Raw genomic sequence first — 15392 nt, forward strand, 5'->3', positions numbered from 1 at the left:
TCCTTGCAAGGAGGGAGTGTGTTGCTTTTGCTCACCCAACACCCATTTCCTTCCTTCTATAATGGGATCCCCTCCCCAGCTCTCACATCTGGAGGTTCCTGTAAGTGCTGAGCCATTTCTGGGTTTAAGAGTAAGCTTAAAGGTGAACTTAAGATTCAGTCTGCGCCGGGCACTGGTGGCTCATGCCTGTAATCCTAGCTACTCAGGAGGCTGAGATCTGAGGATCAAGATTCAAAGCCAGCCCACGCAGGAAAGTCGGTGAGACTCATATCTCCAATTAACCACCAGAAAACCAGAAGTGGCACTGTGGCTCAAAGTGGTAGAGCACTAGCCGTGAACTGAAAAGCTCAGGGACAGCACCCAGGCCCAGAAAAAAAAAAATCTCGCAGACTTTCCTGCTCAGGCTGGCTTTGAACCATGATTCTCCTATCTTAGCCTCCCGAGCAACTAGGATTATAGGCCTGAGCCACTAGCATCTGGCACAGATTTCTTTCTTAAAAAAGGCAATGTTGGGCTAGGACTGTGGCTTAGTGGTAGAGTGCTTGCCTAGCATGCACAGAGCCCTGGGTTCAATTCTTCAGCACCACATAAACAGAAAAGGCTGGAAGTGGCACTGTGGCTCAAGAGGTAGAGTGCTAGCCTTGAGCAAAAAGAAGCCAGGGACAGTGCTCAGGCCCTGAATCCAAGCCCCGGGACTGGGGAAATAAAAGGCAATGCTGTGGGCATAGCATACATTCTCCTCTTGGCCACAATCTACTTCCCTTTGTCTTATTCCATCGTTACCCATTTATTCTGAGTCCAGAGGCAATTGTGTTTATGAGTCTTGGGCTCTCACTTCCCCTTGGAGCCCACTGTTTTGCTTTTCAATTCCCAGACCCCTCCTTGATCTAATTTCCTGCCCTGGTGCCCAGTTCTTCTGGAAGTTCACTTCTCCCTCTTCAGGGAAGAAGAGCTGGGCTTGCAGATCTGAGCTTTCCAAAGCTGGACCACAGGGCTGGGGATATGGCCTAGTGGCAAGAGTACTTGCCCCGTATACATGAGGCCCTGGGTTCAATTCCCCAGCACCACATATATAGAAAATGGCCAGAAGTGGCGCTGTGACTCAAGTGGCAGAGTGCTAGCCTTGAGCAAAAAGAAGCCAGGGACAGTGCTCAGGGCCTGAGTCCAAGCCCCAGGACTGGTCAAAAAAAACGAAAACAAAGCTGGACCACATAGATGAATGTGTCCATGCTCTCTTGGAGAGACAGAACACCCGATGATGGTGGGATTAGACAGGACAAGTGCAGCCCCAGGGGTTACCTCTGGGCTATGTTCTGTGGTGTAGTCAGAATATCACCAAAGGCAGCAACCAAGTCTGTCCAGCATCTCTGTCAAATGACTCTCCATCTACTGTTTGCTCAGAGCACATGAAGGATGGAGAGGCCTTAGGTCTATCTGGGGCTTCTGCCTCATGATGGAAGGACTTGCCTCTCTCTTCTTGACCCATTCTTCCTGTGTTTCCAAAGATGGACTATGAAGGATTGACCCCCACCCACCCTGTTTTCCCAGATGCAGATAGATACTAGGAAAGCTACCAAAGGTAAGTGCAGACTGCCTGATACAGTCAGGCAATCTGATCTGAGCCTGGCTGTAAACATTCCATGGTGGGCCTAGCCTGTAAGGCTCTGAGGCCAGGAAAGGAGTTAAGAGGTTGGAAGACAAAAAAAACTGTATGCTGTGAAGGTCAAACTATCTAGGCAAGACAGATGTAGAGCCCTTTGAACAGTAAAAAGCTTGAGACCTTGGATAGGAAATACCCTATTCTCGGCCCACACCTGCAGCCATTCCCCCCCCCCCCGCCCCTGTCTCCTTTGCTCAGATGCTATAAAACCCTTGACTCCAACCCCCCCTCCCAACCTTCATACCCACGGGCAGGTCTGTGCCCCTTTGTTGGCAATAAACAGTCCTAGTTGTTGAGATCGGTTCTGGCCTAGTTCGTTCCTTTCTCCTCCATTTTCCTAACAATTCTCTCTCTGTCTCTCCCTCTCTCTGGGTTTTCTTTTCCCCCCCCCCCTCCCCAGTTTTTGGTTCTTTTTTCAGTCCTGGGGCTTGGACTCAGGGCCTGGGCACTGTAACTAGCTTCTTTTTGTTCAAGGCTAGCATTCTACCACATGAGCCACAGCGCCACTTCCAGCTTTTTCTGTGTATGTGGTACTGAGGAATCGAACCCAGGGCTTCATGCATGCTAGGCAAGCACTCTACCACTAAGCCACATTCCCAGCCCCTGGTTGGTTTTTTTTGTTTGTTGCCTACACCATCCTGGACTGTGATCCTCCTACTTACATCTCCCAGAACTAGCAAGTTAATGATAATAATAATAATAATAATAATAATAATAATAATAAATGAAACTTGGACTTTTACCAGTGTTTTCTATTTTCCATGTGATGAAATAGTTGTTTTAAACTGGAGGCAGTGAGATTCACTTTGATTCCCAGCTAGGGAGGCTGAGCTGGCAGGAACTACTGAATTTAATGTTTGAAGCCAACCAGGACTACACTGTGAGACTATGTGTGTCTCTGTGTGTGTGTGTGTGTGTGTGTGTGTGTGCACATGCATGCTTGCTGGAACTGGAACTTTTAGTCAAGGCCTTGCACTTTCATTTGGCTTTTTTCCATGGGCACACTCTGTCACTTGATTCACACTTTCCACTTCCAGGGTTTTTTTTTTGCTGATTAATTGGAGAATAAGACTCCTGAAGATCTGTCCTGCCTGGGGCTGGCTTTGAACCACAATTCTTAGATACCAGCCTCCTAAGTAGTGAGGATGACAGGAGTGAGCCCCTGGTACTGGGCTATGAGACCTCATCTTTAAAAAGTAAGAAAAGCTGCTGTAGGTGTGTTAACATAGATCCGGTCTCTGTGGCCATGCGTCCATCACATACTGCACAATGCCAGCTCTCAGCTGACGTGTCTTCCTGTGCAATACCATACAGAGGCCCTCAGGCTTCACAGTAAACCCTGTGTGTGTATGGGGGAGAACAACCCTGAACGAGTGAACTATGGTCATTTCTTTTTTTTTTTTTTTTTTTTTTTGGCCAGTCTGGGCCTTGGACTCAGGGCCTGAGCACTGTCCCTGGCTTCCTTTTGCTCAAGGCTAGCACTCTGCCACTTGAGCCACAGCGCCACTTCTGGCCGTTTTCTGTATATGTGGTGCTGGGGAATCGAACCCAGGGCCTCATGCATACGAGGCAAGCTCTCTTGCCACTAGGCCATATCCCCAGCCCCAACTATGGTCATTTCTAACGTTGACCACTTAGTGTATGGTAATAATGGCATAAGCCCATCAGGTTGAGTTTATTGCACCCATTTTACAGATTAGGATACCGAGGTGAGCAGAGGTGAAGTCAGGCCTGGCAGGCCACACAGGAGCAGAGCCCAGACTGATGCTGGGTGTGTGTCTTGTGGCTCCCAAGGCGCCGGGCCAGCCATGTCTTCAGGTTCGGCAAGCATAGGGCACTGGTGTGGTGCCTTCGGCAAACAGCTTGAGGGAGAAATCGAGGGCAGGGGCAGCCTGGGTAAGCATCCCCAGAGAGATGACATCGACGTGGGGCCCACAGAACCGTGGGAGGTTGCTCAGCGTGACTCCCCCACTGGCCTCCACAGCCACGCTGGGGAACCGGGCCTTCACCGCAGCGGCCGTGGGGTGAAGCTCCTGCAAGGCAGAAGCCCGGGCGTGAGCGCCCCGCCCTCTCCCGTGGCCCCGCCCACCGGCCCGGTCCCGCCTCACCTCAGGCTTGAAGTTGTCCAACAGGAGGAGGTCGGCGCCGGCTTCGGCGGCCTGCAAGGCCTCCTGCAGACAGCTGCATTCCACTTCTATCTTCAGGGTGAAGTCGGTCACCTGCCGGGCAGCCCGCACCGCCTGCAGGGCCAGAAACCGAGACGGGGACGGTGAGGGTGCGTGGCTAGGAGCACCGGGAGCTGGGACACAGAAGGGACTGGGGGTGGATGGGGAAATGTGGGGTGCTTTCTATTAGGTTAAGCCATTTTTCAGGTTGAAAAAAAAAATAGGCCAGAATTTGGGGCTGGGAATGTGGCTTAGTGGCAGAGTGCTTGCCTAGCATGCATGAAGCCCTGGGTTCGATTCCTCAGTACCACATAACCAGGAAAGGCCAGAAGTGGCGTTGTGGCTCAAGAGGTAGAGTGCTAGCCTTGAGCAAAAAGAAGCCAGGGACAGGGCTCAGGCCGAGTTCAAGCCCCAGGGCTCCAGGACTGGCAATTTAAAAAAAAAAAAAAAAAAAAAAAGACCACATTCCTACCGCTAAAAAAACAAATCCTCAAAGTTCAAGCAATCTGTCCAAAGTCTTAGAGGCCTTGACATTGTTTCCCAACATTTTGTTCTTTGCCCTCGAACAGCATACAAAACAAACAGCAACAAAACAAAAAGTAGGCAGGCCAAGAAGCATGTCTGGGCTGGGTGCTGGTGGCTCGCTCACTCCCGTAATCCTAGCTACACGAGAGGAGGAGATGTAAGGACAGAGGCTCAAAGCCAGCCCGGGGCAGAAAAGTCCATGAGACTCTCCAACTAACCAGCAAAAACCAGAAGTGCAGCTGTGGTTCAAGTAGCATGGCACCAGCCTTGAGTGAAAAAACTAAGGGGCAGCGCCCAGGCCCCGAGTTCAAGCCCTGGGACCGGCACCAAAAACAAACAAACAAAAAAAAACACCCCCAAAACCACGAGGGTAGAGCGCCTCGACTCCCTCGCTGGTCCGGGTGGAGGGGCTGTGGGGTGAGGTCGGGCCCTCACCAGGCAGGGGCGGGCAGGTCCGGTGGAGGGACGGGCTGTGGTCAGAGGGAGGGTCGGACCCGAGTGAGAGCAGGGGTCAGCGGGACACACACCTGGGCCACCCCGCCGGCTGCCACCGCGTGGTTGTCCTTCACCATCACCAGCGCGCCCAGGTCGTAGCGGTGGGAGGCGGCGCCGCCCGCCAGCAGCCCGTACTTCTCCACCAGCCGGAAGCCGGGCGTGGTCTTCCGCGTGCCGGCCACGCGCCCGGCCCAGCCCGCGCCCCGCGCCACCTCCACGGCCGAGGCGGCCGCGCTGGCGATGCCGCTGCAGCGGGCCAGGGTGTTCAGGGCCACCCGTTCCCCCAGCAGCAGGCGGTCCACAGGGCCCCGGACCTCGGCCACCTTGACCACCGGGACCAGCTTCGACCCCTCCGGGAGGAGCCAGGACACCTGGCAGTTGAGCCGAGCAAAGACGGCATCGAAGAAAGGCCGTCCGGCCAGGACCCCCGGGGACTTGGCCCACAGCGCCGCCTGCGAGGGGGCTGCCCCGGTGACCAGGGCTGCGAAGTTGAGGCCCGGGCAGTCCTCCTGGAGCCAGCTGTCCGCCAGGGCGGCCAGGGTGGTGGGGGGCAGCAGGAGCGCCAGGCCTGCAAGGGAGCAACACACACAAGACCCCGTAGGAGACAGAACGTTTAACAACCTGCTGCATTGGGCACTAGCCAATCAGAGAGGAGAGTTGGAACCCAGGGGATGGGACTAGCCAATCAGACAGGAAAACTGAATCCCAGCGGGGATTAGCCAATCAGAGAGGAGAGCTGGATCCCAAAGGTGAAGCTTGGCTCAGAGCAAGCTCAGTGGGCTCAGAGCACTGGACAAATTGAGCCAATGGAAATACAGGACGGGGGCTGGGAATATGGCCTAATGGTAGAATGCCTTGCCTTGCATACATGAAGCCTTGGGTTCTATTCCTTAGCACCACATATATAGAAAAGGCCACGAGTGGCACTGTGGCTCAAGTGGTAGAGTGCTAGCCTTGAGCAAAAAGAAGCCAGGGACAGTGCTCAGGCCCTGAGTCCAAGGCCCAGGACTGGCAAAAAATAAAAATAAAAAAATAAATAAGTAAATACAGGAGGACGGAGTGAGATTAACTTCTAATAAGAATCACATAGTCAGGTCTTGGGAATATGGCCTAGAGGTAGAGTGCTTGCCTCATATACTCGAAGCCCTGGATTTGATTCCTGAGCACCACATATACAGGAAAAGCCGGACGTGGCACTGTGGCCCAAGTGGTAGAGTGCTAGCCTTGTGCAAAAAGAAGCCAGGGACAGCACTCAGGCCCTGACTTCAAACTCCAGGGCTGGAAAAAAAAATCACATAATCTTAAAATTAAAAAAAGTAAAAAGCCAGATATGGGTTCCTTCCTGTCATGACCATGGTCTTTTTAAAGTTTACTTTTTCCTTTCTTTTTGTGGCAGTACTCAGTCTTGAACTCAGGGCCTCCTGCTCTCTGTTTGGCTTAACTGCTCTTGGCTGCCACCCTACCACTTGAGCCACAACTCTACTTTGGCTTTTTAGTGGTTAATTAGGGATAAAGAGTCTCACAGGCTTTCCTGCCCAGGCTGGCTATGAACTGTGGTTCTTTCAGATCTCAGCTTCCTGAGTAGCTAGGATTACAGGTGTGAGCCACCAGCACCCAGCTAGAAGTTGTTTTATTTTGAGATAGGATCTCACTATGTAACAAAGAACTCAAGATCCTCCTGATTTAAGCCTCCTGAGTGCTGGCATTACAGCTGTGCACTTCTGCACTTGGCTGTGTTCAATGTTCTAACAATGCATGCAACCATCATGTGTGCACTTGATTGTAGGTTACCCTGCCTCTTTCCATCCATTTGCCTACAAAGATTAGTTATGTACTCCCTAAAGCCCTCCAGCACTATTTAAGCATGGGTCTTTTTCATCCTAGTATGTTAAAGATGTAAACTCAAGATTTTTATGAAGACCACAGGGGAAAGGCAAATTGGCTGAGGGCATGCAGCAAATTGGTGATAGGATCAGAACTAGATGCCTGGCTGTCTATCAGCCATGGTTTTCTGTCCCTCCAACTTTGTTTCTACTTTAGAGCTCTCTTCCAAGTTTCAGCTGTGTTGTCTCTAGAGACAGGCCATTCGAGGCGGAAAGGAAACCATTTAAGGAGGAAAGGACATGGGAAAACTGGTTTCGACTCCCTGTTCTGTGAAACATGGCTTCATAAATAAGGGGTGTGAGCAGGGTCTATTGAATGCAGACTGCAGAGGCGGAACCCAGACGTGAGCCAGCACCACCATCTGTCGGTCAGAGAAAGATTTGCAGCCTCTTGGGTCTGGCCATCAAGGCACTTGGCTTTCACCCACTGTGAGGGTATTTGTTTTCACAGCCACACGTGCGTGTGCACACGCGCGTGAACACACACAGACTGTCTTATTCTTCTCCATCCCATGTGTCCTGACCAGTCCTTAGCATTTGCTTTTCCCTAACCACCCCCCACTCCCCAACTGTGCCAGGCTCATGGTCCCTGCACCACACCCAGGGAAAAGGCCTGGGAACAGATAGCAGAGATGTACATTCGTCCCTGAAATTTCTCTGTTCAAAGTAGAGGCAGTGACTTGCAAAAATGAACAAAACATAGACATGGGGGAACACAGGGGGAACAAATGTGGCAGTGGTTCTCTCTAGACATTGTGTTGAAAATGAACACTACAACTTGTGGAGGGGAATGAAAGGGAAAAACTGAAAGACAGTAAGGGAGGGGGCTACACTATCCAAAAAGAAATGTACTCTTAGGCGGGCACTGGTGGCTCACGCCTATAATCCTAGCTACTCAGGAGGCTGAGATCTGAGGGTTGTGGTTGGAAGCCATTCAGGAAGGAAAGTCCATGAGACTCTTATCTCCGATAAACCACCAGAAAAACGAGATGTAGTACTGTGCCTCAAGTGGTAGAGGGCTAAGATTGAGCCAAAGGAGCTCAGGGACAGTGCCCAGGCCCTGAGTTCAAACCCCAGGACTGGCCAAAAAAAAAAGTGTACTCTTTACCTGGTGTATATAACTAACTCCTCTGTACATCACCTTTATAATAAAAAAATTAAAGTCAAGAGGGAAAGCAAAACAAACAAAATGAGAATCTACCTATGCAATAAAAGTCTGCTCTGCAATAAAAAAAAAGGACCCAGCTACCGATGGACACAGTAGAAACTTTTTGTCCTAAATATATTATTCTAAGTACAAAAACCTCAGCTTGGCAATGGCAGCTTGTGTCTGTCATCCTAGCTACTCAGGAGCCTGTGAAGTCACCCCAGGCAAATTTGGGAGACTCTTATCTCTAATTAACTACCAAAACCCCAGAAGTGGAGTAGTGGCTGAAGTGGTAGAGTGGCAGCCTTGACTGAAAAGCTAAGGGACAGCATCCGGGCCCTAATCCATGCACGCACACATGCGCACACTCACACACACACACTCACAAAGTACAAGAATCTAGAGTCAAAAGGCTGTCATTGAATATGATTCCATTCATACAACATTCTGGAAAAGCAAAACCACTGAAACAGAAGCTTGGTGGCCACTGGGTATGGGAAGCATTGGGGATAGGGGCAGCATATGAAGCAGTGGAGAGATTGACCCCCTTCATCTATCTTTTCAAGACCCATGAAACTATATTTTACAAAGGGATGAAATTTGCCGTCTGCAATTACACGTCATTAACCTTGCCTTTAAAATAAAGCAATGAGCTAGAAGCAGTGGCTGTCACCTGTAATTCCAGCTCCTTGAGAAGAAGAGATCTAGAGAATCAGTTTCAGGCCAGCCAGGGAAAGAAAATTCTCAACAGAGAGAAAAAGTGTACATGCACCTGCCATTCAGTATCTACAGGAAACCTAGAATAGGCAGGTTATGGTCCAGGCGCATATCTGGGCAGGAAGTAAAACCCAGTCTCGAAAACTAACCCGCAATCCAGCCTGGGCAGGAAAGTCTGTGAGACTTTTATCTCCAATGAACCACCAGAAAACTGGAAGTGGTGCTATGGCTCAAAATGGTAGAGCACTAGTTTTGAGCACAAAAGCTCTGGGACAGCGCCTAGGCCTTGAGTTCAAGCCTCAAGACCCATCACTCCCCCCCCCCGTACCCCCAAAAAAAGAACTAACCAGCAAAAAACAGGGCGGGAAGCATGACTTAGTGGTAGAGTATCTGCCTAGAAAGCATGAGCACCAACTTCAAACTACAGTACCACAAAATAAATACATAAATAAAATGCAAATGATCAGCATGGAAGCAGGGCTCAGTAGTAGAACACCTGCCTGGCATGCACAAAGCCCTGGGTACAAACCCTACTACAAAAAAGAAAGAAAGAAAGAAAGAGAGAGAGAGAGAGAAAGAAAGAAAGAAAGAAAGAAAGAAAGAAAGAAAGAAAGAAAGAAAGAAAGAAAGAAAGAAAGAAAGAAAGAAAGGAATTGGGGCTGGGGATATGGCCTAGTGGCAAGAGTGCTTGCATTGTATACATGAGGTCCTGGGTTCCATTCCCCAGCACCACATATACAGAAAACGGCCAGAAGTGGCGCTGTGGCTCAAGTGGCAGAGTGCTAGCCTTGAGCAAAAAGAAGCCAGGGACAGTGCTCAGGCCCTGAGTTCAAGGCCCAGGACTGGCCAAAAAAAAAAAAAAGGAATTAATTTTAAAAATGGCTAGACGCTGGTGGCTCATGCCTATACTTGTAGCTACTCAGGAGGTTGAGGTCTGAGGATCATGGTTCAAAGCCAGCCCAGGCATGAAAGTCCGTAAGACTCATATCTCCAATTAACCACCAGAAAACCAGAAGGGGTGCTGTGGCTCAAGTGGTAGAGCTCCAGCCTTGAGCTGAAGAGCTCAGGGACAGCACCAAAGCCCAGAATTCAAGCCATATAACCACCACCAACAACAAAAAAAAAGTAAATTTGAGTCCAACACCAGTGGCTCACACCTGTAATCTCAGCTACTCTGGAGATCTGAGGCCCGTGCTTTCAAGCCAGCCTGAACAGGGAAGTCTGAGAGACTTTTCTCCAATAAACCACCCAAAAGCCAGAAGTGGAACTGTGGCTCAAGCAGTAGAGGACCAGCCTTGAGTGGAAAAAACTAAGTGACAGAACCCTAGCCCTGAGTTCTACTACTAGAACACACACACACACACACACACACACACACACACACACACACACACACATATCATGACCTCACAGGTTATTATAAAAATAAAGGTGCTAATATTTGCAAAGCCCTTCTGGGTGTCACCTGGCACACAGTAGGTATGTTTGCTAATGATGAAAGCCTTTTGAGTGTGAAGGGGCAGCTAGGAGGAAATGACTAAGTGTCACCAAGGAAGGCTGAGTTTGCCAGGTAGAGGTGTGGAGAGAGAACACATTGGAGACTGACTGAGCAGTGGTCAGGGCTCAAAGGCAAACAACAGGCAGGGAGAGGACTGAGGTGATGCTCCATCAGACAAGTGGGAGGTGAGGCCACAGGACAAAACAGCTAGACCACTGAGCTCAAGAGTGTGGGCAGGCCGGACGCTAGTGACACATCTGTCATCCTAGTTGCTCAGGAGGCTGAGATCTGAGGATCACAGTTCAAAGCCAACCCAGGCAGGAAAGTCCATGATATTCTTTTTTTTTTGCCAATCCTGGGGCTTGGACTCAGGGCCTGAGCACTGTCCCTGGCTTCTTTTTGCTCAAGGCTAGCACTCTGCCACTTGAGTCACAGCGCCACTTCTGGCCATTTTCTATATATGTGGTGCTGGGGAATTGAACCCAGGGCCTCATGTATACGGGGCAAGCACTCTTGCCACTAGGCCATATCCCCAGCCTCCATGAGATTCTTATCTTCAATTAACCACTAAAAAACCATGGTTCAAAGTGGGCTAGTGCTAGCCTTGAGGGGGAAAAAAAAAAAAAAAGCAAAAGCTCAGGGACAGCATCCACACCCTGAGTTCCAGAACTGACAAAAAAAGAATGTGGGCAGATTCTGGAACCATTATAGAGATGGGAGCTAGGGAATAAGGTGAATGTGGTGTGTGTGTGTGTGTGTGTGTGTGTGTGTGTGTGTGTGTGTGTGTGTGTGTGTGTGTGTATGCCAGTCCTGGGGTTTGAACACTGGATGCTGTCCCAGTGGAGCTGTGGTTCAAGTGGTAGAGAGCTAGTCTTGAGTACAAACACTTAGGGACAGTGCCCAGACAGGGGGGAGGATGGAGGGATCTGCAGATGCAGGGGTGGGGAGCAGAGAGATCAGAGGGTGACAGGGGATAGAGACTGTGGGTGGCAGTGGACGAGCCGCAGGGCATAAGCAGAGGCTCTGGGAAGTGTCAGCAAGGCGAGGGCAGGCAGAGGCTCGGCTGTCACATACAGAAGCGGGCCGGATGTTTGGGTAGGGTGAGAAGAGGGTTGGAGAAGTAGGGTGTGGGCAGAACAAGTGGGAGGAAGCCTAAAAAATGGGTCACTGGACTTAGCAACCAGGAGATGATGGCCACACAATTTTGATGCTGTGTGGTGAGGAGCGAAGCCACATGGTCATGATTAAGGACAAAAAGCTATTGGGGGTGTGGGGCCCTCACAAAGGGCTAAGCCCTAGAGTCATCTGGAAACATGTCAGGTTCTGAGCTGCCCGGGTCCCCTGCAGATTGTGTTAGAATCTTGGGGTGGGGGGTTTCCAGGCTTCTGGGTTCTGAGTCATGCCCCATGGTACTCTGTAATTTTGACACATAAAGGTCAAAAAATAACACTCATGAGCCCGGTGCTGGGGGCTCACGCCTGTCATCCTAGCTACTCAGGAGGCTGAGATCTGAGGATTGAGTTTCAAACCCAGCCCAGGCAGGAAAGTCCACAAGACTCTTATCTCTAATTAACCACCAAAAGGCCAGAAGCCTTTTGGAGCAGTGAATCAAGTGGTAGAGCTCTAGGCTTTGAGCAAGAAAGCTCAGAGACAGTGCCCAGGCCCTTCATTCAAGCCTCAACATTGGCACATACAGACCAAAAAAAAAAAAAAAAATCCTTCTAGAATGTGGCCATTAAATGTAATTTGTAACCAGGCAATGATGGCTCATGCCTGTAATCCTAACTACTCAGGAGGCTAAGATCTGATGATCCATGTTTGAAGCCAGCCTGAGAAGGAAAATCTGTGAAACTCTTTTTTGGCTTCATGCATGCCAGGCAAGCACTCTACCACTAGGCCACATTTCCAGCCCCTGTGAGACTCTTATCTCCAATAAACTATTCAGAAAAAGCCAGAAGTGGCTCTGTGGCTCCACTGATAGAGCACTAGCCTTGAGCACAAAGAGGCTCAGGGACGACATGCAGGCCCTGAGTTCAAGCCCCAGGACTGGCAAAGCCTGAGCTTCTGCTCACTGAAGAGAGCAACAGCTTCCTAGTACCAGGCATTTTCCATACATTGCCAGAAACTCTACCCACAATCCTTCAAGGTACATAGGACTTGTATTTCTAGATTAAAAAAAAAAATCCAGGCATGTAAAAGGAAATGATCTAAAAGGAAAGAGCTAGAAACTGACCAGCTAGAAAATAAGATAAATAGAGACCCCTGCCTTTCCTCTCCCCAGCTGGTAGGTGGCACACCCCAGCTGTGTGTTCCCCCAGGGTTTTCCTGGTACCCACTTCAGGGAGATTTGCTGTCCTGATTGCCTGGTACAGAGCCACACTCCACTAGTAAAACATAAATAAACACATCTGGTTTTCTTTAGGCCCCCCGCTGGCTCTTGGATTTCCAACAAAAGGGATTTCTGTGAGTAGCTTTGAATATCCGGGCTCTCTTGATTAACAGCTGTTCCCCAAAGGGACTCACTTCAACACACCAGTGTTTCTGCAGCTGCAGGGGGAGGACGGGAGACGGGAGACATGACACGGGGCCTCTCTGGATTCTAGTTCTAGAGGTCTGGCTATGCAAAGTGTTTTCAAGGTGCCTGGTAGTTTCATCCTGGAAAGGGGGGGGGGATATAAAACCCTGATATCTCAAGGGAATTCCTTCTTAACCCTTTCTCCAGAGTGAAAAAAAATGTGAATAAAAGTGGTATCTATTTCCTTTCAAATAATCAGCAAAAGCAGGACTGGAGGTATAGTTGGAGTGGTAGAGAGCACCAGCAAAGCAAGCAAAGCATGCACCAGGCCCTGAGTTGAAACTCTGACACTGACAAAAATAAATTAATTAAAAAAAATAATAACAATGTGCCCACAGTTCACATGGCTGGGAATTGTGATGTTGGGATGACAAACCCTGGCAGAATTCACATACCCATTTCACCATCCCACACTGCCATTGGATTTGGCAATGAAGTCTATGTTCAGCGTTTGTTGTATCAATATTGTTGTGTACGTTGGTACTGGGGCTTGGGGCCTAGAGGCTGTGCCTTAGCTTTTTTTTTTTTTTTCTCCATGCTGGTGTTCTCACTTGAGCCAAAACTCTACTCCTATCTTTTTGCTGCTCCATTGGAGATCAGAGTCTCTCATGGACTTTTCTACCAAGGCTGGTTTTGTACAGCAATCTTCAGATCTCAGCCTCCTGAGTAGTTAGGATTAAAGGTGTGAGCCATGAGTGCCTGGCCCTTTTCTGTCCTTGGAGAAGGAAAATGAGGTTTGCCACAGTAGTTAATTCTCCCTATAGCCCAGAGGCTCTGCCATCAGCACCACCCTCCAGACATGCAAACCAAGGCTCCCACCCTCTAAGTGACTGGCCAGGGTTCCCAGCTGGTGAGCACCGTTAGGACTCCCATCCAGGCACAGGGGAGCCTGCAAGGGGCTGGACCTGCTGTCCTGGAGACCCCAAGAGCCAGTTCACCCCAGAGGGGCAAGTGCAGTGGGACCTGCAAGAACCCGGGTCAAGGAGGGGAAAGTGAAAAGGCAGAAAGGAGAGACTGGGGGTGGTGTGGAGATTCAGGGGGCTCACGCAAGGGCCCCTGCGCCCTAGACCTTCGCCACAGCTGGACCCTCTATGACCCATCCTGACTTGGGAGCATGGAAGGCTTACACATTCACAGAAATGAGACCCCTCTGGGATCTCAGGGGCCTAGCACAGCCTGTCCTTGTGGAAGTCCTGGGACCCCAAAATCTGTCCCCATCCCCCGGCACTACATGCCACGGCCACACAGACCCCAGCCCCATCCCCCACCCCACCGCCCAGGGATTCCACAGGACTTTGCCTGGGCTTCTCCCGAGAGGCTAGAGAGGGGACAGAGTCCACCTCCGCTGTAGGCCCCGACTCCCACTTCCCTCCCTGTCTGTGATCCCCGCTTCCCTTTCCTGGACTCCAAGCCTCTTCACCCCTCAGCCCAAGGAGACAGTGAGGGGACGCCTTTAGGGAGTGGGGGGCAGAGGTCCTGGAGGCTGGAGGGGGAGAGGAGGGAGATGGGTCCATAGGGAGATAGAGGGGTCTTCTAGAAAAGGCCAGAAGGACAGAGCTGCCCCGGACGGGGAGGGCGGCAGGCAGTGGGGTAGAGAGAGACACAGGGAACAGCCACCCTTCACCTTCAGCGTCCATGGTGACTAGGAGCGGTCAGCGGCCAGCTGGGGTGTCCACCAGGCCTCAGCGTTCCCAGAGGCCGGGCTGGGGGTGGGGCTGCCAAAGGGAGGGAGAAGGGAGGGAGGAGGAGGGGCGGGCTTGCTGGTGACCAGGCCTCTGGGACCCTTGCAGTGCCTGCCCCACAGGAGGAGGGTTCAGACCTGAGCCAGGCCCAGCTCCCCTCCCTAAGCCCAGCCCTCCTCAGGCTGAAAGCAGAATTGTGCTCCCTCCTGAGGACTAGAAAGCCTTTTTTTTCGGGGGGGGGGGAGTGGGGGGGAAGTCCATCAGGGGCTTGAACTCAGGGCTTGGGCACCATCCCTGAGCTCTTTTTGCTCAAGGATAGTGCTCCACCACTTTGAAGCTCTACTTCCCAGTTGATTGGAGGTAAGAGTCTCAGGAACTGTCTTGCCCAGCTGTCTTGGAACTGTGGCTCCTCAGATTTCAGGCTCCTGAGTAACTAGGGTTACAAGGCATGAGCCATGGGTGCCCTGCATTTTCTTTTTTTTATTATTTTTACATTAAAAAATTTTTTTTGGCCAGTCCTGGGGCTTAGACCTAGGGCCTGGGCCCTGTCCCTGAGCTTCTTTTGTTCAAGGCTAACTAACGCTCTACCACTTGAGCCATAGTGCCACTCCCAGATTTTATTTTATTTTTTGTAATTTCTTAAGAGTCTCATGGACTTTCCTGCCTAGGCTGGCTTTGAATTGCAATCCTCAGATCTCAGCCTCTTGAGTAGCTAGGTTTATAGGCATGAGCCAGTCCTGAGGCTTGAACCCAGGGTCTAGGAACTGTCCCTTAGCTTTTTTTATTTTATTTTATTTTTTGCCAGTCCTAGGCCTTGGACTCAGGGCCTGAGCACTGTCCCTGGCTTCTTTTTGCTCAAGGCTAGCACTTTGCTACTTGAGCCACAGCGCCACTTCTGGCCGTTTTCTATATATATGATGCTGGGGCATCAAACCCAGGGCTTCATGTATGTGCGGCAAGCACTCTTGCCGCTAGGCCATATCCCCAGTCCCATCCCTTAGCTTTTCACACAAGGTCAACCCTCTACCACTTGAGCCACAGCTCC

General features: G+C 50.6%; 1 protein-coding gene across 1 annotated transcript; it reads right to left on the reverse strand.

Annotated features, from left to right (window-relative positions):
• Positions 1–3331: 3331 nt before the first annotated feature.
• On the reverse strand, positions 3332–14414 carry Qprt (quinolinate phosphoribosyltransferase). Its single transcript, XM_048332961.1, has 4 exons — positions 14290–14414; positions 4878–5413; positions 3769–3900; positions 3332–3693 (listed from the first exon to the last, which is right to left on the reverse strand). Exons 1-4 carry the CDS (start codon positions 14300–14302, stop codon positions 3475–3477), a joined length of 900 nt encoding a protein of 299 aa, XP_048188918.1. The 5' UTR covers positions 14303–14414; the 3' UTR covers positions 3332–3474.
• Positions 14415–15392: the final 978 nt, after the last annotated feature.

Source organism: Perognathus longimembris, chromosome 23 (assembly GCF_023159225.1).
Source record: "Perognathus longimembris pacificus isolate PPM17 chromosome 23, ASM2315922v1, whole genome shotgun sequence".
Lineage (NCBI taxonomy): Eukaryota > Metazoa > Chordata > Mammalia > Rodentia > Heteromyidae > Perognathus > Perognathus longimembris.